Here is a 24467-nt window from a genome sequence, read left to right as displayed (position 1 = left end):
TTTACTTCTCACTAGTCTCCAAGCACATGTGGAACAAAACTTCAAACTTCAAGAAGTCATCATAATGTAGCCTAATAATAAAATAAAAGCAAAATAATATAAGGGTTAGCCTACATTAATTATTTTGTTGTTTCTTCCTTTAAATCTGTATTATATTATTATGTCAATGAATTACCGCTAAACCTAAAAACTGAATTTAGAGAGAGAGAGAGGGAGAGAAAGAGAGAGCGAGAGCGAGAGCGAGAAAGAGAACATCCGGGGATTTCCACTGACTCCGCCCACATTCCGCTGACCCTCAGCAGCGCTGTAAATATGGCGGAGGTAAGAAGGAAATTATTTTAATTATTTTCCAGAAATAAATAACCGTTTATTTGCAGTTAACTGAAGGAATATTTTTGTTAATGGATCTGAGAATTATATTAAATCGTATATATTTCTTCTTAAGTTGTGCGCTAATTTAGGTCGAACGACTCGTTAAATTCTTTGAAATTGTATTTCTGCAAAGTTAATAGCAGTTAGCTCGCCTTCAGTTAGCCAGATACTCCATTATAACCATACTTTAATACATTACCTTACATTAATTATATCTTATATGTTTACACAGACACTGACGAGTGTATTGATTATTTATGCTAAATCCTGAATTTATGGCTATTTCTATAACGTTACCCAGATTTGTACTTAAAAGAGTGTTCCTAATCAAGGCTAGACAAAGTATTAGCTAGGCATCAGCCTTAACTTCCAGAGTAATACACACAGAGCATCTCTGATTCCTAAGGTTTTATCAAGGATGTTTAACCCTGGCCCGCTGTGAGGTTTAATATAACAGGCATTTTTGTTGGTGTATAAACTAAATAAAATAAAACGGAACACTGGAAAACTGCTTCAGAGCATTTTTTTATTCTGATTTAGGTCTGCCTGGATGCCTGCCATACATAGTCATCAACACAGATGTTTATCACAGACCATGGATCATTACAATTAACAGATTTTACTGGTCATTTTGATAATTTACTGTTATTTAGTCCAGGGGTTTATAACTGACTTTACAACTACATCAGGACCCAGATTTTATATCGGATATCCAACAGCAGCAACAACACAGTAACAAAATTGTCCTAAAAACCAAGCCTGATATTTAGTTCTTCCAAATAAAATGGTTTTCCTTCATTATTTTTCATCCAAAAGTTACAGCATATATATTTTTTTGCTTCTTTTTAATTTTTTTGTTGTGTCTTTTCTTTTTTTAAAATGTAAAGCCCTCCTTGGGGAGTTCAAGCCCAGGTAAGACTGTTATTAGTCTTCTTAACATGGTAAAACATGTCTTTATACGTACTCATGGTTTGATGCCATGAGTTTTGGTTGGTTCTGACAATGTTGATTTTGACCTGTCAACAGAGATGCTGTTGCCTGATTATGATGATGATCAGACTCCTGAAGACGAGGAGCTGCCAGAGGGAGACACTAACTTTGGCAGTGAGATTGAAGAACTCGCAAAGGTTTGATTTTATCCTGATTCTCAATGTGCTGATCTTTTGTTTTACAAAACCTGCTTATGGTCATGTAAAAATGCATAACACAAGGGATTAGTATTTCAATTCTTCAAAAGGTTATGCAGTGCTTCCCACAGTTTTGAAATATACTTGCGGTTGTAACCGGGTGAAAAATCATCCTATTATCCACGGCACAAAAATGGTCTACAACATGTGACAAACAAATAATGTATGATTTTTAACAGTATTTTTATTTACTGAAATTAATCTTAATTACATGGCATATTACATTTAATTACATACTAATATTATGCATTATTATGCCTTGTAAATTATGCAAAATTACAGCATTTAAATGGTCATCCTTTTCCTATGTTGTCCTTGCTGTCATATAGTGTCTCTCTCAGTGAATGGGACACAGATTTTACTAGTAAAATTTATATAATAAATAATATATGTGTCAAATAATGTTCTTAATCTTTTCATTCTGTGGGGAAGACTACAGTAATTTACTATGAATTAAATGGAAATCAAATTAAATACAATTTATTGTGTAACCAAAATACCAATAATGCCCAAAAGAAAATGAAAAAACTTAGCGTGTGACTTTTAATTATAAACAAGCCCGAAATACACCGGGACTCTTATTTTGAAATGTCTGCACTATTGCAGGCTGATCCTTCAGATTCTTACAACCTTCTAAAACATTTTATATAAAGGTCATAAAGTTGACATTATAATAATTCATCAACTTGAGTTCATTAGCAATCGCTTGGCATAAATCTCCGCTTTTCATTGATTGAGAATCACTTTGAAGCAGTCTGAAGCGCTGTTGCGTGAGCATGTAGAACGCGCAACAGCGCTCCCTTGTGACTTTGCAAAATGCAGCGCCCCTGGGAATGTTAGCGGGAGTAAACAACAGTTGGTTCTGATGCACACATAACGAGCAGGTACGAAACGACTAGTTAATCGATCTCGGATGGTTTCATTATCTTGGGCGGATATAAAAGTTTAAGAGGATAAAAATAATAAAAGCAAAAATGTCTCTCCAAATATACTTTGGTGGCCGTTAATAATAGGTTCAATGTGTCAATGTGTGGGAAGTCAATGTGTGGGAAGCACTGGTTATGTTTATGGAGATGCAGATATCAGAGAATAAACTGGTTATGTGACTGGGAGTGTGTGTGTGTGTGTGTGCACAAAGTGGTTAGATTTACTATCTGGACTGCTGCTATCAGTATGCAAGTATAGAATGATGCGTCCACTACTATGCGATGCCAGTGAGTTGTACTTACACTTCTGGTATGGTGTGCGACTGGCTTCAATCTCCCTCTGAAACAAGTAAAATGATAACAGAAAGTTAAAAGTTAAGGTATAATACAAACTTTAAAATAATAGAAAAAAGATCTGCATTAACACTAGCAGCTGTGTTTCCACATAAATCACTGTCTTCTCAATCTTCTCTCACAGAAGAACCTATTCCCCTCATTAAAGTTGCAAGGGCAGTGTTGTGAGATTTCCAGACATCCCATCTCTCCTAGAAGTTCACTTGGTATTATCATGCATTTAAAATTCATCTCCTGTGACCACTTGTGTACGGATTTCCAATTATATTAGTCATACTCTACATTATTTTCATTTTCGGTGCATAAATACTATTGAATGAACGAACTTGTGTTACGCTTATCAGCAAATGAATACATAACATAACATAAATGAAAAACATTTTTTTTAGTTTATTTGAATACCATTTCGCTTCAAGAAACTTTTGTCATTACATTAAGTTAACAGACAATGAGCAGGATGGCCTAAGTATAACAAGTTATGATAGAGCTAATTATGATATAGCTAATTAATTACAGATGGTGACTAACTCTAAAATCTAAAAAAAAAAAAAAATCAAGATGACATAATAGTTGACTTTTTTAACCCCATTGTTATATTTTAAATAAAGCTTTTAAATTAATTTAATTAAGTAGGGCCCGAGCACCAATGGTGTGTGGACCCTATTGTAATTGCTCGGTCAATCAGGGCCCAAGCCCTGAAAGGATAAAGGCCCTATTGTTCTCCTAAAGGAGATACACTGTGCAATTTTTGTCCGATTTTGAGCCGAATTCTATGGAGCCCCGGACATGACATGCAAGAAAAATTTTTTAATTGTGCACACAATTTACTAATTCATTCCCTCGATTTACTAAATCATGTGTGCACGATTTACTAAAACATGTGCACGATTTACTATTTCGTTCCCTCGATTTACAAATCATGCGCATGATTTATAAATTGAGGGAACGAAATAGTAAATTGTGCGCGCATTTTAGTAAATCAAGGGAACGAATTAGTAAATCGTGCACACTATTTAGCCTACTATTTTTTTCCTGCATGTCATGTCCGGGGTTCCGTAGAATTCTGACTCATGCGACTCTCTTAACAGCCCAATACCTACAAAAAAAGTCCTTTGGTGCATAATCTGAAAACACAACAGGACGTGAGATATTTTTAATTTTCTCTGCGAAATTTGTGCAAAACGGCAAAGTTTTTGCTGTTTCCACTTTAATATGTTGTTTGTACTTTAATTAACTCCTCCTAGAGCTTTAATCAGGTCAGCATCATATTTGGTCAGTTTATTCTAAAGCAAGGATCTTCAACCGGGTGTCCGCGACCACTAGGGGGTCTGTCAATAAATGTTTGATCACCAATAATTTTTGTTAAAAAAAATTGAAACATGGGTAAAAAAAAAAAATAAAAAAAAAAAATAATCACAAAGTCTAATTTCAATATAAGCACCCTGAAACAAGCAAGAACTCCCTCAGCTGATACTGTAATAATATAATATGCAACATTGCATTTTGAGTTTGCGCTCACGAGAATGTGAAATGGTCCGTTTTACAGCATATTTTTGCAGCGGTCTGTGATTGGCTACATTTCTGACAAGTTTGTTGACAACTTGAATGCAATGTTAGCCAATCAGGAGTGTTTTAAGTTATAATTCCACTCACTGCTTAAAACGCTGGAGTTTGCTGAGTCCTGCTCACTGAATTCTCTCATTAACAAACAAAGACACGATATAAGTAAGATATTCATTATGCAGTGTAAACAACTGTATTGATTTTAAGGTAACGTTGAGATCGCAAACTGAGATGAGTGACAGCTAGTCAATGGACTAGCTTTTTATATAGCTAGTCCATTGAATAAAAGTATTGTTTTTCATGCAACTTGAAAAGGACAGATGGCCAGTTAGACGCTGCAAAGTTTCAGAAGTGACATGTATAAATGCGTGATTCACTATCAAAATTGCACAGGCCTAGTTAAAACTAGCACGGGACAAAATTATTGCATGTCAAAATTAAGGCACGCAATTTAAATGCAGACTATTACTAAAACATTTTTTAAATTCCATTCCAGTTATTTGTGAAGGTAATGACTTGTAAATAATCTTAAATGTCCCACTGTACATTATTCTTGTTATGGTGGAGCCACTGCTTACACATTACATCTGCACTTTACTAGAGAATCTGCACTAATTTCAGATACTCAGTGATCTAATTTTTAATTGTCCATCTCACAGAAAAATTAAAATGTGAATTTCTAATAAACTTGTCCATCTGATTATAAGATTAAAATGTATGTAAATCCATTAAAATAATTTACAACAATTACAAACAGCTAATGAATTGTGATTTTTATTGGAACGTTTATTGCATTTTTATTGCAATGTGTTCATTTTATGCATAGGCTAAATTTCAATTTATGAAAGTAATATACATGCAGTGATGCCTGTGCAACAACAATAATGTGCATAGTTCTGATCTAACTTATTCTAATCATAATATGGTTCGTTTCTGCTAATATCAGTGCTTAATATGTAGCTCTGTTTGACACGTTTTATATCGGGGGTCCTCGCTCCATGTCTGTCGCCTAAGGGGTCCACGCCCTGAAAAACATTGAAGACCCCTGACCTAAAGGCCTTTGCGATGTTAAATTGCAAAGATCTAGAGTTTTTACAGAAGGGCATGTCTGTGGCAGCCTGACAAAGTTCGATGTTTCGCCATGAAACAGGAAGTTGTTGAAACAGGAACTCGGGCATACAATGTCCGATCTGCCCCAAACTTCACATGTTTTATTAGAGTCCTAGCCCAAAGACATCTACATGGCAATATTCAGTTACAGTCATAGTGCCACCTGTGGGTAACAGGAAATTACTTGTTTTACACTGTGATTAACTCCTCATAGAGATTAAACCAGATAACCTTAGTGATGATATATTGCGAAGATGGTTAGTTTTCGCTGAAGGGTGTGTCCGTGGCAGACTGGCAAAATCTGATGTTTCACCATGAAAGAGGAAGCTGTTGTAACTCAGGCATACAATGTCCAGGCTGGCCCAAACTTCACATGTGTGATAAGGGTCCTGGCCTAAAGACATCTATATGCCAATATTCAGTTAGTCATAGTGCCACCTGCTGGCAACAGGAAATGGCATGCTTTACACTAGGGCTGGGCGATATATCGCATGCGATTCTCATGCGCATTTCGTCAGTAAAGTCGGTTCCCTGATTACCGCTAAATCGCCATCACCTGCTTTCAAATGGTGCGGCATTTAATAGACAGAGCCGTAGTTCACTGATAAGCCACGCAAATATCGCGTTCATTATCGAAGGCGATTCATCTGCGATATGAACGTGGCTTATCAGTGAACTACGGCTCTGTCTATTAAATGGCGCTCCATTTGAAAGCAGGTGATGGCGATTTAGCGGTAATCAGGGAACCGGCTTTACTGACGAAATGCGCGTGAGAATCGCATGCGATATATCGCCCAGCCCTACTTTACACTGTAATTCACTCCCACAAACACATTTCAATATGCCACAAAGTACCAAACCTACTACAAACACATTAAATCATGCAACGCTTGGCTAAGTGCTAATGTTTGCTATTAACGGCACAAAACAGGAAGTTGTTGTAACTCAGGCATAAAATGTCCAAACTGCTCTAGACTTCACGTTTGATAAGAGTCCTGGCCTGAACACATCTACATGGCAAAATTCAGTTATAGTCAAAGATTATTATTGGGTCCAAAGCCCTGAAAGGGCGAAGGCCCTATTGTTCCCCTAAGGATTATTAGGGCCCGAGCACCGATGTTGTGAGGACCCTATTGTAATTGCTCGGTCAATTATTCTTCTTCTCCAAAATGAATCGCATTTTTTAGGGCCTAAATGTGCTCAAACTCATGAAAGTTTGCACACGCATCAGAAGTGGTGAAAATTTACTTCTGATATGGGTTTCAGAATTAGGTGTGGCAAAATGGCTCGATAGCGCCACCTACAAAATTTCAATTAAGCGCTCTTCGCGCCAAGCTTTACATACATGTATGAAATTCAGTAGACACATGTAACAGCCCAATACCTACAAAAAAAGTCCCGGGTGCAAAATCTGAAAACTCAACAGCAAGTGAGATATTTTGAATTTTCTCTGCAAAATTTGCAGAGGCAAAAAAAAGGGGGCTTTGCAACGTTAAAGGGGTGGTTGTGTTTTTCTAGGCTTGATTGTGTTCTTGGGGCACAGTTTAACATGTCTTAATGCTTTGTTTTTTTCAAAACACTGTATTTTACATATTTTATCTTTATTCTACACCTCTGTTTCCACTGTCATATGAACGGCTCGTTTGACTTCCTGCTTCTATGAAGCCACTCCCTCTGAAATATGCAGTGTGCTCAGATTGGTCAGCAGGTTGGTAGCTGGCCCACTGTATCGTGATTCGCTGAAGTGTCCGGAAACGACACGGCCCTTACCATTCGTTGCCTCAGTGAAAATGTAAATAATAGTGTCTATATTGCTGTATCAAATTGAGCCCGAATTAGACCCAGATGAAGAGGGTCAAGCTGCAATCACGGCTTTTAAAGGATGTTTATGAATGGTATTTCATTTTGTATTTGTGTCAAAGTGTTTAGATATGCTGTCACTGCTGTTTGTTAGCTTTCAATATATGGTTTTATCCTGATTAAAGCTTTACTGTAGCCGAATACATGACTGAGTAGTCGCATTTTTGTAAAGGTAGCTTTTAATTTATAGAATGAACAACTGTTTGTCTATGAACACATTTTTGTTCAACAAGTTTGTTGGTGTTTGTAGAATTTAGCTAACTGGCTAGTGAAGCAAAAACAAGTTGCACTTTGTATATGTCCTTGATGCAACCAAAAATAGCAACAGGACTATACATTTAAAAGACATGTACAAACAATAAAGTACTTACAGTTTGAAGCTAATAAACAGCAGCTTCTGCTTTTAAAGTGAGAACTGCTTCATCTTTCAGTAATAGCATTTGTGCATTCAGTAATAGCCATCCAGCATTGAACTCGTGTAGATTCTGTAAGCTGTCTTCTGCGCTGCATCCAGTGTAGAAAATATCACAGATTATAATGGGTTCTATTATCTTTTGACGCGTCCGGTGTACACAACTCTTCCGCTTCCACATGCTGCACCACATGGCCTCGCCCACTTTGTTGCGTGTTCCCGGGGGTGTGTTTTGCAGGGTTTATGATGTCACCAACCCGTTGTAGTCCAAAACCGGTCGTGTTTGTAGTCATTTAACTTTAAAAGACAATATCTCTGTTTGCATTGAACTTTCAGCACTGTAACTTTGCAGATACTGTTTATGCTCAAGCAGCAACATTACACACTAACTAAAGTTAAAAAAGTGAAATCGCATTTAACCACCCCTTTAAATTGTGAAGATCTTGAGTTTTCACTGAAGGGCGTGTCCGTGGTGGCCTGACAAAATTCGATGTTTTGCTATGAAACAGGAAGTTGTTGTAACTCGGGCATACAATGTCCGATCTGCTCCAAACTTCATGTACATGCCAATATTCAACTACAATCATAGCGCCACCTGCGGGCAACAGGAAATGTCATGTTTTACACTGTGATTAACTCCTCATTGAGATTTAACCAGAACAACATCATATTTGGTCTGTCTAATCTTAAGGCCTTAGCGATGTTACATTGCAAAGATCTTGAGGTTTTGTTGAACAGCGTGTCCGTGGGGGCCTGACAAATTTTGATGTTTTTCCATTAAAGAGGAAGCTTTTGTAACTTGGGCATACAATGTCTGACCTGCCCCAAACTTCATGTGTGTCCTGGCCTGAAGACATCTACAAGCAAATATTCAGTTAGTCATAGTGCCACCTGTTGTCAACAGGAAATGGCATGCTGTACACTGTAATTCACTCCCAGAAACACATTTCAATATGCCACGAAGTACCAAACATACTATAAACACATTAAATCATGCAACACAGCGCTCTACGTTGCAAACATTTAGATCGCATTTGGGCCTGAAAATAACTGCATGCGAGTATGAAAAAATATTTAGGAGCACTGGTGCGAGTGACCCGATGGATTCTCATGAATAGAACTATAATACAGTTGGAACAAAAAGTACACCTCCTAAAATGCATCTACACTAAACAACCGTTATGTTTCGTACTGCAATCCGCTGCTTTTCATGACGGACTACACTTCAAAGATTGCATACGCATTTACAAGACAGTCTCATGCTGCTGATATTTCAGCCAAATTAACTGGAAATACTATGTTTGGATTATCATAAGCATGGTCAGAAATTAACAGGGGCATGAGGGCAAAAATGCTTCCAAAAATTTATCAAAAAACACTGTTATGAATGCCTGTGTTGCCATTTTACTTTAGCTTTTAAAGTAGCGGCAATTCAGAGGTGGCAGTTGTTTGAATAGTGGGTGGGTTCATTATTATTCTTATTGAAAAACACAACAACAAAACAGTACAATGACAAACTCACATAAATCTGCACTTTTACATTTTGCTTTGCAACCAAATCTTCATCCATATTGTCATTCAGAGAAGTGAGGGAAGAAATGGGCGAAGTGAGGTGAAATCTGACCCCTGCTGCTGATCTGTGCTGCGACTCTCGTCTGGCTCTCTGATTTGAGCAGACACGTTTAGTTTTTAACTGTATCTGTACTCTAACTAAACAAAATTATTTTAATTACTTTAAAAAAAAATCAAAACAACGGTGGGGGGTGGTGCTGCGGTCATGGTGGGCAAGTGAAGTGTTGAAGTGATGTAACCGGTGTTGCGGCTGGAAACTGGTAACACCATCAATTGCAGCAAGCCCTAATATGTAAGTATAACATATAAGTAATATCACACTGGTATACTCCTGTTTCTCTGAGTATTGGTATGATTGCAAATGTGATACTGATCTTATTGAAGTCCAGTAAACAAGTTGATATTAAGTGATTTAACATTAGACACAATAACGTCTGTTTTTTCTCTATTTGGAGAAAACAGTTTCAAACAAAGCCATACCAGAACTGTACATCTCCAAGCAACAGTGATTCCTGAATGAATCTGCATATTGAACGACTGATGAATGACTCACACATTAAGATTTAGCGCCACCTACTGGAAAATCTTAAGATATAACATAAGCTTGTTGTGTATATTGCCTAATCGTAAGCTTGTTCAGAAATGGTTACAAAATCTTGATTAATTAAAAATCAAGCGTCCTTGAGCTCTGGAAAGGCGCTATATAAATAAAACGTATTATTATTATTATTATTATTATTATTATAAAAAAAAGAAAGAAAAGTTTTTCTCGTAACGTCATTTAAATAAATAAATATTCGAATATTATTTTTTTTTACGAGGCCAAATATTCTAATACAATATTTTGGAAAAATGCCCATCCCCACACAGAACCCCATTTTCTGCAGTGGGGATGGGCGGGACAGTTTGAGAATGGACAGAAGCCAGGAAGCCGCAACAGAACCGTGGTAAAGGGGTATCTGAGCATGTGACTGCCTGTCTGAGTTTTGTCAACACTCGACAGCTGGAGGTGGCGCGAAATTTGATGGAGGCGACCGCCTCGTAATTCTCTATGCAGGAAAAACAGATGGAGCTTCTGTGCCATTTCTGCAGTGCAAAGATGAATTTTTTGATTATTTCTTTTGATAGGTAATAGTCTGATTGGGTCTTATTGTTCTAACTGAATTTATTTTTAAAAACAAATTTTCTATTTTAATTTAAGAAATTGAAGAAATTTGATGCATACATTTAATCAGATTAGAAAAAAAAAAGCTCTTATAATGGTAAAAATGTCCGTGGAAATTAATTTAAAGTAGGGATGCACCGTTCCGCCTTTTTCGCTTCCGATACCGATTCCGATACTTGGGATTCAGTATCGGCCGATACTGATACCAATCCGATATTCAAGTAATAATAAAACAAGTGCTAAATTACCTAATAAACTGTATGTCTCACTGTGTGGAAGAAACTGGGATCATTCTTTTGTGCAAGGTATCAGGCTTGACTTAAACATTACTTTCCTAACTTTGTAAAACAAAATAATAAACAGACACAAATGTAGTGAATTATTTATTAAATAATTGTGCATCAGTGCAACAACTGTAAATAAACCAATAGCTTCACTAGCTTGGTAGACATAAAAAAAAAAAAACAGGAGTCCAGCTGATTCCTTCATCCATGATTAATGGCTTGTTTTTCATGAATGTTTGAGTCATACATGACATAAACGAAATACATTTATATATAAATATAGGCTATACTATAAAATTAAAAGACATTTCTTTTTAATTTATAGCAGAGTTTTTTTTAATGAGTTAGCAACATATGATAGATAGGACAGAAAATAAAATTCTATTAACAATCTTTCATTGCGCAAAAGTATTATAATATGAACGGCTCCCATACAGAGAGGCACAATGCGCTTATGCACATCCCGTGTGCAGAATGATGCGCTTGAAGAATCATGGAGTCTCAGCGCGCAGCGGCAGCGCTCCACATTGAAAAGTTCAAAGCACAAATTGAAGATATATTGATGCAAATTGTATTACCGGTATCGTTGTCTACAGATGAAGTACATTGAATCATCTTGGAGAGAGTTTCATTGTGTTGACTGTCGTAACCGTATGCGACACACAGTTTGAATGCTGAATGGAGAATGTATGACAGCCGCAGCGGAGGGAGGCATTTATGTGAACTTTAATTTAACGATTTAAAGGATTAGTCCACTTTCAAAAAAAAAATTCCTGATAATTTACTCACCCCCATGTCATCCAAGATGTTCATGTCTTTCTTTCTTCAGTAGAAAAGAAATTATGGTTTTTGAAGAAAACATTCCAGGATTATTCTCCTTATAGTAGACTGGCCAATTCCCTATTCTACTTATGGAAAAAATGCAGCGTTCGTTCCGTAAGTTGAATAGGGAAGGCGTAGGACATACAGCGTAAGCTTTTGAAGAGTACGGAAAGTGGAAGCACATGCAAGGCGATCACTTGTGTTTATAAAGCATATACAGTTGTATTTTTTTCGAAAATGACCGATTGTTTCGCTAGATAAGACCCTTTTTCCTCATCTGGTATCGATTAAAGCCCTTTGAAGCTGCACTGAAACTGTAATTTTGACCTTCAACCATTTGGAGGCCATTGAAGTCCACTATAAGGAGAATAATCCTGGAATGTTTTCATCAAAAACCTTAATTTCTTTTCGACTGACGAAAGAAAGAAAAAATCTTGGATGACATGGGGGTGAGTAAATTATCAGGAAAATTTGATTTGAAAGTGGACTAATCCTTTAAATATTTATCTGTACCTCAAATTAAACTATGGAATGGCTTCAGAACACTTGGAATATAGTGCACGGAAACTTTGTGGTGCTTTTTTTATGTTTTTGTGCCTTTTGTGGAGCTTAACAATAACACAGAATAGTACACGCACAATATCGGATTTGGATCGGTCCCATCTGGCTGATACCCGATCCGGCAAAAATGGCAGTATTGGAGCCGATACCCAATCTGAGTATCAGATCGGTCTGTTATTGATCAGAAAGTGCTCCTAAATTTTTGACTGTGCTCCTAAAGAAAAATGTTTGCATAGAGCCCTGCAACACTTGGCAAAGAGCTAAAGTATGCGATTAACGCAGAGAAGCAGGAAGTTGTTGTAACTCGGGCATACGATGTCCGATCTGCTCCAGACTTCACATTTGATAATAGTGCTGGCTTGAAGACATCTACATGGCAATGTTCAGTTAAACTCAAAGCGGGTTGAGTGTAACTGAACATTGCCATGTAGATGTCTTCGCCCTTTCAGGGCTTGGGCCCTAAAAATTAAAGCTGCAAGCAGCAATGAAAGGGCCCTCGCACCCGGGGTTGAGTTACACTGTTGGTGGTAGTGAGCCCGGGTGCGAGGGCCCTTTCATTGCTGCTTGCAGCTTTAATTTTTAGGGCCCAAGCCCTGAAAGGGCGAAGGCCCTATTGTTAGGGCCCAAGCCACTAGTGGCACAGGGCCCTCTTGATCCCCTAAGTATTAATAGGGCCCAAGCACCGATGATGTGAGGACCCTATTGGAATTGCTCCGTTTATTATAAGGGCCCAAGCACCGATGGTGTGAGGACCCTATTGGAATTGCTCCGTGTATTATTAGGGCCTAAGCCACTGGTGGCGCAGAGCCCTATTGATCCCCTAAGGATTATTAGGGCCCAAGCCACTAAGGCACGTAGCCCTATTGTTTTTCTAAGGAGAATTTTTTTTTTTTTTCCACCAACCGGGGCTTTTTGGGGGCCTTAACATGCTCAATTTTTTTTCATGCTCAGAATTTTTGATATCTCGAATGGTTTGGCCATGGCGAGGCAACAAATATATGGCGAGAAAAGTGGAACAGGAAATGTTATAACTTCTGCATACATTGATTGTTTTTTTATGAAACTTTACCTGTGTGTTTGTTATAGGAGGCTGATCACATGGATGTCACTATTGTGAGTCAAAGTTATAGTGCCACCAACTGGCAGCAGGAAGTGTGTCACTTTCAAAATGCTTTGAGATCACTCTCTTTTTCTTTTTTTTTTTTAATCCAATTTGCTTCAAACTTCATCAGAATAATGTCAAGACTTGGCAAATGTTGACCTGTTAAAAGAATCATGATATCTCAAACACTGTTGCCATGGCAATGCATCAAACTTTAATATTCATTTTTGGATGCTTTTGAGACGCTTAGCATGCTTCAAATTGCATGAAATACATGACATACACATCATAGAATATTAAGGTTGAACCACTGTAGTCACATGAACTGTTTTAAATATGTTTTTAGTACCTTTATGGATCTTGAGAGGAGACTGTGAGTTTGCTCTCAATAGAGGCCTCACTGAGCCATCGGATTTCATCAAAAATATCTTAATTTTTGTTCCAAAGATGGGCCAAGTCAAGTCATCCTCATTTATATAACGCTTTTCACAATACATATTGTTTTAAAGCAGCTTCATAGTGACAATAGGAAAATGAATTGACAGAGATTGTTTTAGATTTACAGCAGCGCTAAGAAAAAAATGTATTATTGAGCTAAAATTGGTTTTTGATTGAATCACTTCCATTGTTTATTATTACTTTAGGGGCCGCTTAAATGACACCTTTCCTACTGAAAACCGAATACCTTTAATGCATTCTTGCCGTTCATTTACGTGTTTAGTTTATAGGTTTGAGTGTGTATATATGCGCAGAAGCTTTGTCTTTTTAAAAAAGTGATATTGCCAAATTACTTGTCTGGTCTGCATAATACAGAAAAAAAAATTGTCTGCGGATCTATGTGAATTGGAATAATTTTGATAATGTGGGAAAGGGAAGCAGGCCTTCACAGGGGATAGTTTAGTTGAAACATCAGGGCTGCGTTATTGGCATGTCTAGATGCAGGTCCTTCATCTCATCTAGATACGGCCTGGATCTGGCAGGCTGCAGCAAACCTTGGGATAAGCAGAGAGAGACTAATATTAGCGTAGATGCCATTCTTCTTATGATGTAGCGAGTACATCAGGTGTTATGGGAAGTGTTCCCGGTTCCGGCTGACCTAACCTATGCAGCCTAACAATTTACATGATTTGAATTATACACTGAACAAAATTATAAACGCAACACTTTTGTTTTTGCCCCCATTTTTCATGAGCTGAACTCAAAGATCTAAGACTTTTTCTATGTACACAAAAGGCCTATTTCTCTCAAATATTGTTCACAAATATGTCTAAATCTGTGTTAGTGAGCACTTCTCCTTTGCCGAGATAATCCATCCACCTCACAGGTGTGGCATATCAAGATGCTGATTAGACAGCATGATTATTGCACAGGTGTGCCTTAGGCTGGCCACAGTAAAAGGCCACTCTAAAATGTGCAGTTTTACTGTATTGGTGGGGTCCGGGGGGGTCCGAAAACCAGTCAGTATCTGGTGTGACCATCATTTGCCTCATGCAGTGCAACACATCTCCTTCGCATAGAGTTGATCAGGTTGTTGATTGTGGTCTGTGGAATGTTAGTCCGCTCCTCTTCAATGGCAATGCGAAGTTGCTGGACATTGGCAGGAACTGGAACACGCTGTCATATACGCCAATCCGGAGCATCCCAAACATGCTCAATGGGTGACATATCCAGTGAGTATGCTGGCCATGCAAGAACTGGAATGTTTTCAGTTTCCAGGAATTGTGTACAGATCCTTGCAACATTGGGCCGTGCATTATCATGCTGCAACATGAGGTGATGATCGTGGATGAATGGCACAACTATGGGCCTCAGGATCTCATCATGGTATCTCTGTGCATTCAAAATGCCATCAATAAAATGCACCTGTGTTCATTGTCCATAACATACGCCTGCCCATACCATAACCCCACCGCCACCATGGGCCACTCGATCCACAATGTTGACATCAGCAAACCGCTCACCCACACGGCGCCATACACGCTGTCTGCCATCTGCCCTGTATAGTGAAAACCGGGATTCATCCGTGAAGTGAACACCGCTCCAAAGTGCCAGACGCCATTGAATGTGAGCATTTGCCCACTCAATCGGTTACGACGACTAGCTACAGTCAGGTCGAGACCCTGATGAGGACGACGAGAATGCAGATGAGCTTCCCTGAGATGGTTTCTGACAGTTGGTGCAGAAATTCTTTGATTATGCAAACCGATTGTTGCAGCAGCTGTCCAGTGAAGATGCTGGATGTGGAGGTCCTGGGCTGGTGTGGTTACACGTGGTCTGTGGTTGTGAGGCCGGTTGGATGTACTGCCAAATTCTCTGAAATGCCTTTTGAGATGGCTTATGGTAGAGAAATGAACATTCAGTTCACAGGCAACAGCTCTGGTGGACATTCCTGCAGTCAGCATGCCAATTGCACACTCCCTCAAAATTTGCAACATCTGTGGCATTGTGCTGTGTGATTAAAACTGCACATTTTAGAGTGGCCTTTTATTGTGGCCAGCCTAAGGCACACCTGTGCAATAATCATGCTGTCTAATCAGCATCTTGATATGCCACACCTGTGAGGTGGATGGATTATCTCGGCAAAGGAGAAGTGCTCACTAACACAGATTTAGACAGATTTATGAACAATGTTTGAGAGAAATAGGCCTTTTGTGTACATAGAAAAAGTCTTAGATCTTTGAGTTCAGTTCATGAAAAATAGGGTCAAAAACAAAACTGTTGCATTTATAATTTTGTTCAGTGTCCAGAATTCTGAGATCGCAATAGACGTGAAGGACTATAATGCATTAAGAGCTCGCTCAGGTACTGGGGAGCGAAACCATTTAGTGCTTTGTAAGTAAGTAGCAAGATTTTAAAATCAATACGATGTTTAATAGGGAGCCAATGCAGTGTTGACAGAACCGGGATAATATGGTCATACTTCCTGGTTCTAGTAAGAACTCTAGCTGCTGTGTTTTGGACCAGCTGTAGTTTGTTTAACCCTCTGTAGTCTGAGGCTGATTTGGGGACCTGGAGAAGTTTTGACATGTGCTGACATTTGTGCTTTTTTCAGTTGCTCATAAACATATTAAAGGGGTGGTTCAATGCGATTTCACTTTTTTAAACTTTAGTTAGTGTGTAATGTTGCTGCTTGAGCATAAACAGTATCTGCAAAGTTACAGCGCTGAAAGTTCAATGCAAACGGAGATATTGTCTTTTAAAGTTATGGCAGTTTATTGCCTACAAAAACGACTGGTTTGGACTACAACGAGCTTCTTCCCGGGTTGGTGACATCATAAACCCTGCAAAACACGCCCCCGGGAACACGCAACAAAGTGGGAGAGGCCATGTGGCGCAGCATAATGAAAGCGGAAGAGTTGTGTACACCAGACGCGAGCGGCACGTCAAAAGATAATAGAACCCATTGTAATCTTTGATATTTTCTACACTGGATGCAATGCTGAAGACAGCTTCCAGAATCTACACGAGTTCAATGCTGGATTTGCACAAAGGCTTTTACTGAAAGATGGAGCAGTTCCCACTTTAAAAGCAGAAGCTGCTGTTTATTGGCTTCAAACTGTAAGTACGTTTTATTGTTTGTACATGTCTTTTAAACGTATAGTTCTGTTGCTATTTTTTGGTTGCATCAAGGACATATACAAAGAGCAACTCGTTTTTGCTTCGCTAGCCAGTGCATACTTCTCCAAAAAACACCAACAAACTTCTATGTTCATAGACAAACAGTTGTTCATGCTGTAAATTAAACACTACCTTTACAAAAATGCGACTACTCAGTCATGTATTCGGCTACTGTAAAGCTTTAATCAGGATAAAACTGTATATTGAAAGCTAACAAACAGCAGTGACAGCATCTAAACACTTTGATACAAATACTAAATGAAATACCATTCTTAAACGTCCTTTAAAAGCCGCGATTGCTGTTCATCTGGGTCTGATTCGGGCTCAATTTGATAATGCAATATAATCAAATTGAGCATACAATATAACCGAAGCCCACGTAACCGGTAACAAATGGTAAGGGGCATGGCGTTTCTGGACGCTTCAGCGAATCACGATGGCTCTGGATTACACTGGGCCCGCTAACCAATCTGAGCACATTGCATATTTTGGAGGGAGTGGCTTCATAGAAGCAGGAAGTCAAACGAGCCGTTCATATGACAGTGGAAACAGAGGTGTAGAATAAACGTAAAATATATGAAAAATACAGCGTTTTCAAAAAATCGAAGCATTGAGACATGTTAAACTGCTCCCCAAGAACACAATCAAGCCTAGAAAAAAAAACATTGAACCACCCCTTCAAAAGTGTCATTACACTGTAGTCAGCACGAACTAGGCTACCATAATATATGAGGAACATGTATGTACATGTTTGTATTTTTGAAGGAATAACATTTATGCAAGGTTATTGAAAAAAAAAAAAAAAAAAAAACATGCCACAAACAAATATTAAATATGTGTTCACAAGACTTCTGGGTATTGGAGGTTGTAGACTAGAATTTTTTCTTCAAAATGATGTAAAATTATCTTGCCTACTCGTTCATATAAAACAATATATTGATTTAAATTTTGTAAGACATTTTTTGCCAAGTAAGACAGTATTCATGGAGGTGTGAATCTTCATGAATAATGCTGTGAAACACACCTGAGAAGACAAAGACCCACATAATTAGCCACATAATGACCGCATAATGAGCCCTTTCAGTTAGGTAGGCTATGTGAAAAAAAACCCTGTGAGCATGCTGAAAACAGGATCATATCAGCTATTGTATTAATGTAAATATAATGTCCACTCTTGACAGAAAACATGATTTTTGTGATCTCATGCATGCACGTATTATTGCACATCATGTGAGGAAAATTTTGTATAGGCCTATTATAGTTTAAATTACAGTACCAGTCAAAAGATTGGACGCATTACTATTATAATGTTTTTAAAAGAAGTCTCATGCTCATGATGCTGTATATCAAAAATACAGAAAAAACAGCAATACTGTGAAATATTATTACAATTTAAAATAATGGTTTTCTGTTTTAATATACTTTAAAATATAATGTATTTCTGTGATGCAAAACGTCTAAACATTCATGTTATCTGTGTCATTTCATATAGGCTATTATATTTGTTATATTATAGAGCCTAAATGTTAATATGCAGTTGACAAACTATACATCATTAAAAAGATCTAAGACTTAAGCTTCACATTTTGACCCATGTTTTTGACCCAAATCTTATAGTGACCGTAATTTATGCGGTCAGGAGTTATGAATATGAAAAACGGAGTTGTTACCTTGTGACACTGTCACATAAGACACATGTTTTATCTGCTCAATATAACATGATGATTTTATGTATATTTGAGTTTTAATTGTTACATGTTGTCTTAGCCATTTTATTCCTCTTACTTATTTTAATGTGTGTATGTCTTTAAATGAGTCTGGGTCTGCCTGTAATGTGACTGATCACATGACAGGAATAAGGAACTAAGCCAGCATAAAGGAGGCAGCATGGCAAACAATCACTCTCTCACTATAACAGACACTACGTACCTGGATTGTGGAGTTACTCACCTGTGGACTTACCTTTCCAGAAAGTACTGCAAACTTGGACTTTGTATATACACCGGTGGACATTTCTCACTTGCACATTGGGACTTATCAGCACACTAGGATTCTTATGGACTGTTTTATGTTATGGTGCAAATGGACTCCCTGCTTTTAAACGGCCTAAGTTATTCTAGTTTTATTGTGTTGTTTTAAGTTCCATGTGGAAATTGTAAATACACTTTATTTATTCACTTTATTTCTGTTGTCTTTCTCATCTTTTTAAACACTTATAACCTCTCACACAGTTTAATCTGACCCCATTTTAATCAATGTAAAATCAACCTATTAGGCCGATCGTTACAACCTTTTCTTTGAAATATGAGCATCAGCCATATTCATTGAGAAAAAAGTCCTGTATGTTCGTCATGCGAACACTTCACTAAACAACATCCATCAGGGCTTTTAGCTTAAAAGCATGCACATTTGGAGAAATATTGATGGATTCTCATGTTTATGTCAATTTTCTATACAGAGTAGGGCTGTGCAATTAATCATATTTTCGATTTCAGTTTCGATTTTTGGCTTCTAACGATTATGAAAACAAGATAATCGAGGTAAAAAGATTACTGTGCTGCTGCATTCCATTCAGCACACCTTTCTTTCTTTCACAGTTGTGTGCTTTTATTCCTCCCTAACCCAAACTTAACATCAAAATCGGCCGAATAAGAGAGGAATGTAAAATGCACTCTACTGCTGCTAAACTTCGGGACGTGCTTGATATTAAACATAAATAGTGCTATTAAAAGCGCATTAAGCCGCAAAACGGACGCTGTTCCCTAGGTCGCCACCTGTGCGTGCACTCCAAGACCGTGTGGAACGCGCAAAAGCAAAGGGCTTCAGATACGCACCTAAACAGTCAAATAGCCAACACAAATATATCGAAATGCCGTTTTGGTAAGTATCCTTGTAAATGCAGTCGGTTATGTCTTAAGTGTACACTGAGTGCACGTTTGTATTGCTGCTTTCACGTGCTATCGGAAATTTGATAATTACCACTAGGGCACCGATGCTGATACCAGTATCGGTATCGGGCCCGATACCAAGCTCATGTACTTGTACTCGTAAAAATACCCCCGATACCAAAGACTGATACCCCACGTGACGTAACTGACAGAATTTTCCATGCACAGATGCACCGACGGCAGCAGCAGAAACAATGTCAGCCTTAGAAGTGAGGAAATACTTAAAAAATTAATGACAACCCACACATTGCGAACTGCATGCTTTCAATCACAATTCGTTATTGATTAGTAAAGGTGGGATAGGCGGAATCGCGCTGAATGACACAGAACAGAAGCGCTCCCTCTCTCTCGTGTGCGCGCGTGCTCTCTCTCTCTCTTTCTTGCCAGATCTCTCTCTCTCTTACTTGCCAGATCCCAGTTCTTTCAGACAGTGCGCGATCAGTTCTCCTCGTGTATGAATGGTCAAATGCACACATAGTTGTCAAAATGTCCATCATGTGGAGTATCTCACGTAAAAACAGTCGGTTATGGCTTAAGTGGACGTAAACATTTGGGTGAAAACAGGATATGTGTGATTCGGTCTTAAAGGGACTGTAGCCTATATTTGTCATTAATGTTAATAAAACAACATAATATGTTAAATTAATGTATACATGGTAAATAAACCTACTGTATCTGAAAAACAAGTTTATTTAATTTGTATCTCTATAGTATTTGTTGTATTGTTTGTAATTTGTAAATTTATTTTTATATAACAACAATTATATAGGTAATTATGCTCTTTGAAGTTTGTGACAAGCAAATAAAAATTATTACTTTTTTCATTAGAGTAATAATAAAGAAGCTGTCCTACATTTATTATTATTTCAGGCGATTTAGCAAGAACCCATTCAAAAAACCCATAGACTTTAGGGCGATGGAACCGGAAGTCCTAAAATGCTAACTCGCTTCCGGGTTTTGCATACAAAAACACATCATCCCTGAGGTACTCTATTGAGACCGTGCAGCTCTTAAAGGGACAGCAGCCAACATTAATGATTGCTAAAGTCATTGTTAATCTAACAAGAAAAGATAAGGATATATTTACTCACTGCAAAGTTATTCAACTTTTTTAGTTTTAAATAAGAATTAGTCTATAATGTACAGCAGTTATTTTACATTTGATTACTTTATTCAATTTCTGTTGGGTATTATCTAAATACCACTGTTAGTACATCTATCTGAAAAAGCTAAAGCACTGTTTATTTCATTTGTATTTTTTTCTGTTGTATTTTTTGTCTGCTTTTTTGTAATTATTTTCATTGTTCTTATTTAATTGTTGACTGTTTATTGTCTTCTGTAGCTGTTTTGAGGACTTTTTACTTATGTTAATGAATCTAGTATTAGTTTTTGCTGAAGTATTAATAATTGTGAAATTACACTGACATTTAAAATTACTCATATCATGAAATAAGACTGATCATATCACCCACCAATAATTGTGTTAAACAATCGTGATTTCAATATTGACCAAAAATAATCGTGATTATGATTTTTGCCATAATCAAGCAGCCCTAATACAGAGGAGTAATATTTATTCAATATTTATTGTCATCACTATGAGCACTGGATACTCTGATGTGCTGTGTTTTCAATTCATACTTTCAGCCAGAGGGCGCTCTGTGCACATTTATGACTCGTTATGAAGAACAGGCATACCATGTGACATTCCAGGAACTAACATAGGCTTCCAGAGATCACTATAACCATGGCTATAACATGCAGATAGACTCTTTTGAAGATAATAAATACATGATTGCGACGATGTATACATGTATTGCCTCAGAATTTGCGTCTGAATAGCGCTCACTCCGTGGGCGTGGCCGAATTAGTAGATAATGAGCTGACTCGCAAACGACTTGAATCTCTCTCTTTTCATACAGATTACATAAACAGAGAATTTTTGTTTTTGACTTGACTTGCACGATTTAAAACCTGACATTTCAACGTTTCTTTAGACACATCTCATTTTTGTGTGTTTAGTATTCACTAAGTTACAGTTCATTTTCTGAGAACTATCAGATTGGACTTAGTTCAGAGGGAGACGAGATCATGCATCATGTTAGTTTTCTTTATTTTGCAAAAAGCACAACATTTTGTTTTTACTCTGAGTGTACACAAATAAAAGAAGACATTCAAAAGTTTCAATTGATATATTACATCTGTCTCTGACAAAAAAAAAAATTTTTTCTGAATTTAGTAGTAAGAAATTACTGGTCATCCAATTTTTTTTATGTCAGCTATGCATTCCGTTAATTTTGTGAATTGGTAAGTTTCGTCAGGGCTCAAAGAAATATAGAGCTGAGTATCATCAGCGTAAAAGTGAAAACTAACGCCATGCTTCCTAATGATATCTCCCAAGGGTAGCATGTACAGAGTGAAAAGCAACGGTCCTAGGACTGAGCCTTGCAGTACTCCATATTGAACTTGTGATTGATATGACATCTCTTTGTTTACTACTACAAACTGGTAATGGTCAGATAAGTATGATTTGAACCATGCCAATGCAATTCCACTAATGCCAACGTAATTTTATTCAAAAGAATATTGTGGTCGATAGTGTCAAGCAGCTCTGAGATCTGGTAACACTAAAAGAGAGATACAACCACGATCAGATGATAAAAGCAAATCATTTGTAACTCTAATGAGAGCAGTCTCAGTACTATGGTACGGTCTAAATCCTGACTGGAACTCCTCACAGATACCATTTCTTTCCAAGAAGGAACGTAGTTGCGATGATGCTGCCTTTTCTAGTATTTTTGACAGAAAAGGTAGATTAGAGATCAGCCTGTAATTGACAAATTCTCTAGGATCAAGTTGTGGTTTTTTAATAAGAGGTTTAATAATAGCCAGCTTAAAAGTTTTCGGTATGTATCCTAGTTATAAAAAAAATAAATAAATCATATTAAGAAGAGGATCTATGACCTCTGGAAGCATTTATTTCAGTAGCTTAGTCGATATAGGGTCTAACATACATGTTGATTTTGATGATTTAACAAGTTTAGAGATTTCTTCCTCTCCTATAGCAACGAATGAGTGGAATTTTTCCTCAGGGACACTACAGTGCACTGTTTGACGTGATACTGTAGTAGACGGTTGCATGGTTATAATTAGGGATGTCCAGATCCGATCACGTGATCGGAAATCGGGCCCGATCATGTGGTTTCAGACTCGATCGGAATCGGACATTACCTCCCGATCAGGACTCGGATATATATGTATATATATTCTCATTATTTTTAACACATCTATAGTGATGCGGTGGCACAGAGTTAGGCCTGTTTCACACTGCAAGCGTAAGCGGCGCGTGAGTAGCGCATATTTTTTTCAGCGTGCATGTCAACCAACGGATGCATTCACACAGGCAGCAGGAGCAGCTCGTAAAGCGTCCGGCAGGAGCGTCGCGTAAGCAGCAGTGCCGCGATCGCCTCGGCACCGAGTCTATCCCTGTGTCTCAATCAGCTCCCTAGCTCCCTAGGTCGTGAATCAGTATATAATGAAAGTGAATGTGGCTGATACCCTGATCAGTGCCCTGACTACTGAACTAGGGAGCTGATTGAGACACACGCTGCGCTGCTAATTAAAGTGAAAGCACACTTTTGATGGACAAAATAAATATAATTTCACACAAAAATGTTCAAAATGCACACAATACGCATGTCTAATGTGTTTTAACAAGAATTTGAGTATGACAGAGAAGAAAATTAAAAATCAAAAATAATAATAGAAGATTTACCCATTTAAACTTGTTTTTTATTATTCAGTTTGGGTTAAAGTATGGTGTATTATAAAAAACTAAAGTAAACTAGCCAGAAAATATGATATATATAAACATTATTTTAGTTATTACACAGACTGCAGCATACCCAAATCAAACCAAATATATTTGTTTTTATATTAGCCTTTTTTATATTTACTGTTGCACTAAAGTGAAGTGAAGTGAATAATTTATGTTATTTATTACTTGATTGTTCAAGCTACCTCACAGAAGTGCTCTGTTTGTAATTAAATAAAAAATAAGGAACGTCCTGGATCTGTTTTTTTTCGCTCTTCTTTTATTCTTTTTTTGATGTATTATAGAAGTATCGGATCGGGACTCGGTATCGGCAGATACTCAAAATCAAATGACTCGGACTCGAGGGCAAAAAAACCTGATCGGGACATCCCTAGTTATAATTTTCTCTCTAATATTGTCAATCTTGCAAGTAAAGAAGTCATTACTGCTGTGCTGTTTGGAAACATCGGAAGTTGAAGCTCTATTTCTTGTTAATTTAGCCACTGTATCAAAAACCTAGGTTTGAGTTTGTTTTCTTCTAAGAGATTTGAAAAATAAGTAGATTTAGCATTTTTAAGGCCTTTCTGTACTCAATCATTCTCTCTCTCCATGAAATGCAAAAAAACTTCTAGTTTTGTTTTTGTGCTCTCTTAAGGGCCTGAGTATTCTCGTTGTACCACAGCATTGGATTAGTTTCCCTAATCTTTTTTAAGCGCAAAGGAGCAACTGAATCTAATGTGCTGGAAAAGACAGGGTCAATAGCTTCTGTTGCAACATCGAGGTCTTCTAAGCTGTCT

At 37.6% G+C, this 24467-nt stretch overlaps 1 protein-coding gene across 5 annotated transcripts in view; it reads left to right on the top strand.

Moving 5' to 3' along the window:
- The first annotated feature begins 252 nt into the window (after positions 1-252).
- Positions 253-24467, top strand: part of mier1b (mesoderm induction early response 1b, transcriptional regulator) — a 149663-nt gene continuing 125448 nt past the window's right edge. For 4 of the 5 annotated variants that reach the window (XM_048162542.1, XM_048162540.1, XM_048162543.1 and 1 more), the window contains exons 1-3: positions 295-321; positions 1260-1284; positions 1399-1499. In XM_048162542.1, coding sequence (XP_048018499.1) covers positions 313-321; positions 1260-1284; positions 1399-1499 — 135 coding nt within the window. In that variant the 5' untranslated portion in view covers positions 295-312. Of the gene's footprint in view, positions 322-1259; positions 1285-1398; positions 1500-24467 lie in introns of all 5 variants that reach the window. The other variant, XM_048162539.1, reaches the window with a different exon arrangement.

Source organism: Megalobrama amblycephala, linkage group LG17, assembly GCF_018812025.1.
Source record: "Megalobrama amblycephala isolate DHTTF-2021 linkage group LG17, ASM1881202v1, whole genome shotgun sequence".
Taxonomy (NCBI): Eukaryota; Metazoa; Chordata; class Actinopteri; order Cypriniformes; family Xenocyprididae; genus Megalobrama; species Megalobrama amblycephala.
Note: the sequence above shows the minus strand (reverse complement) of the source record. Positions and strands in the feature narration are given on the sequence as shown.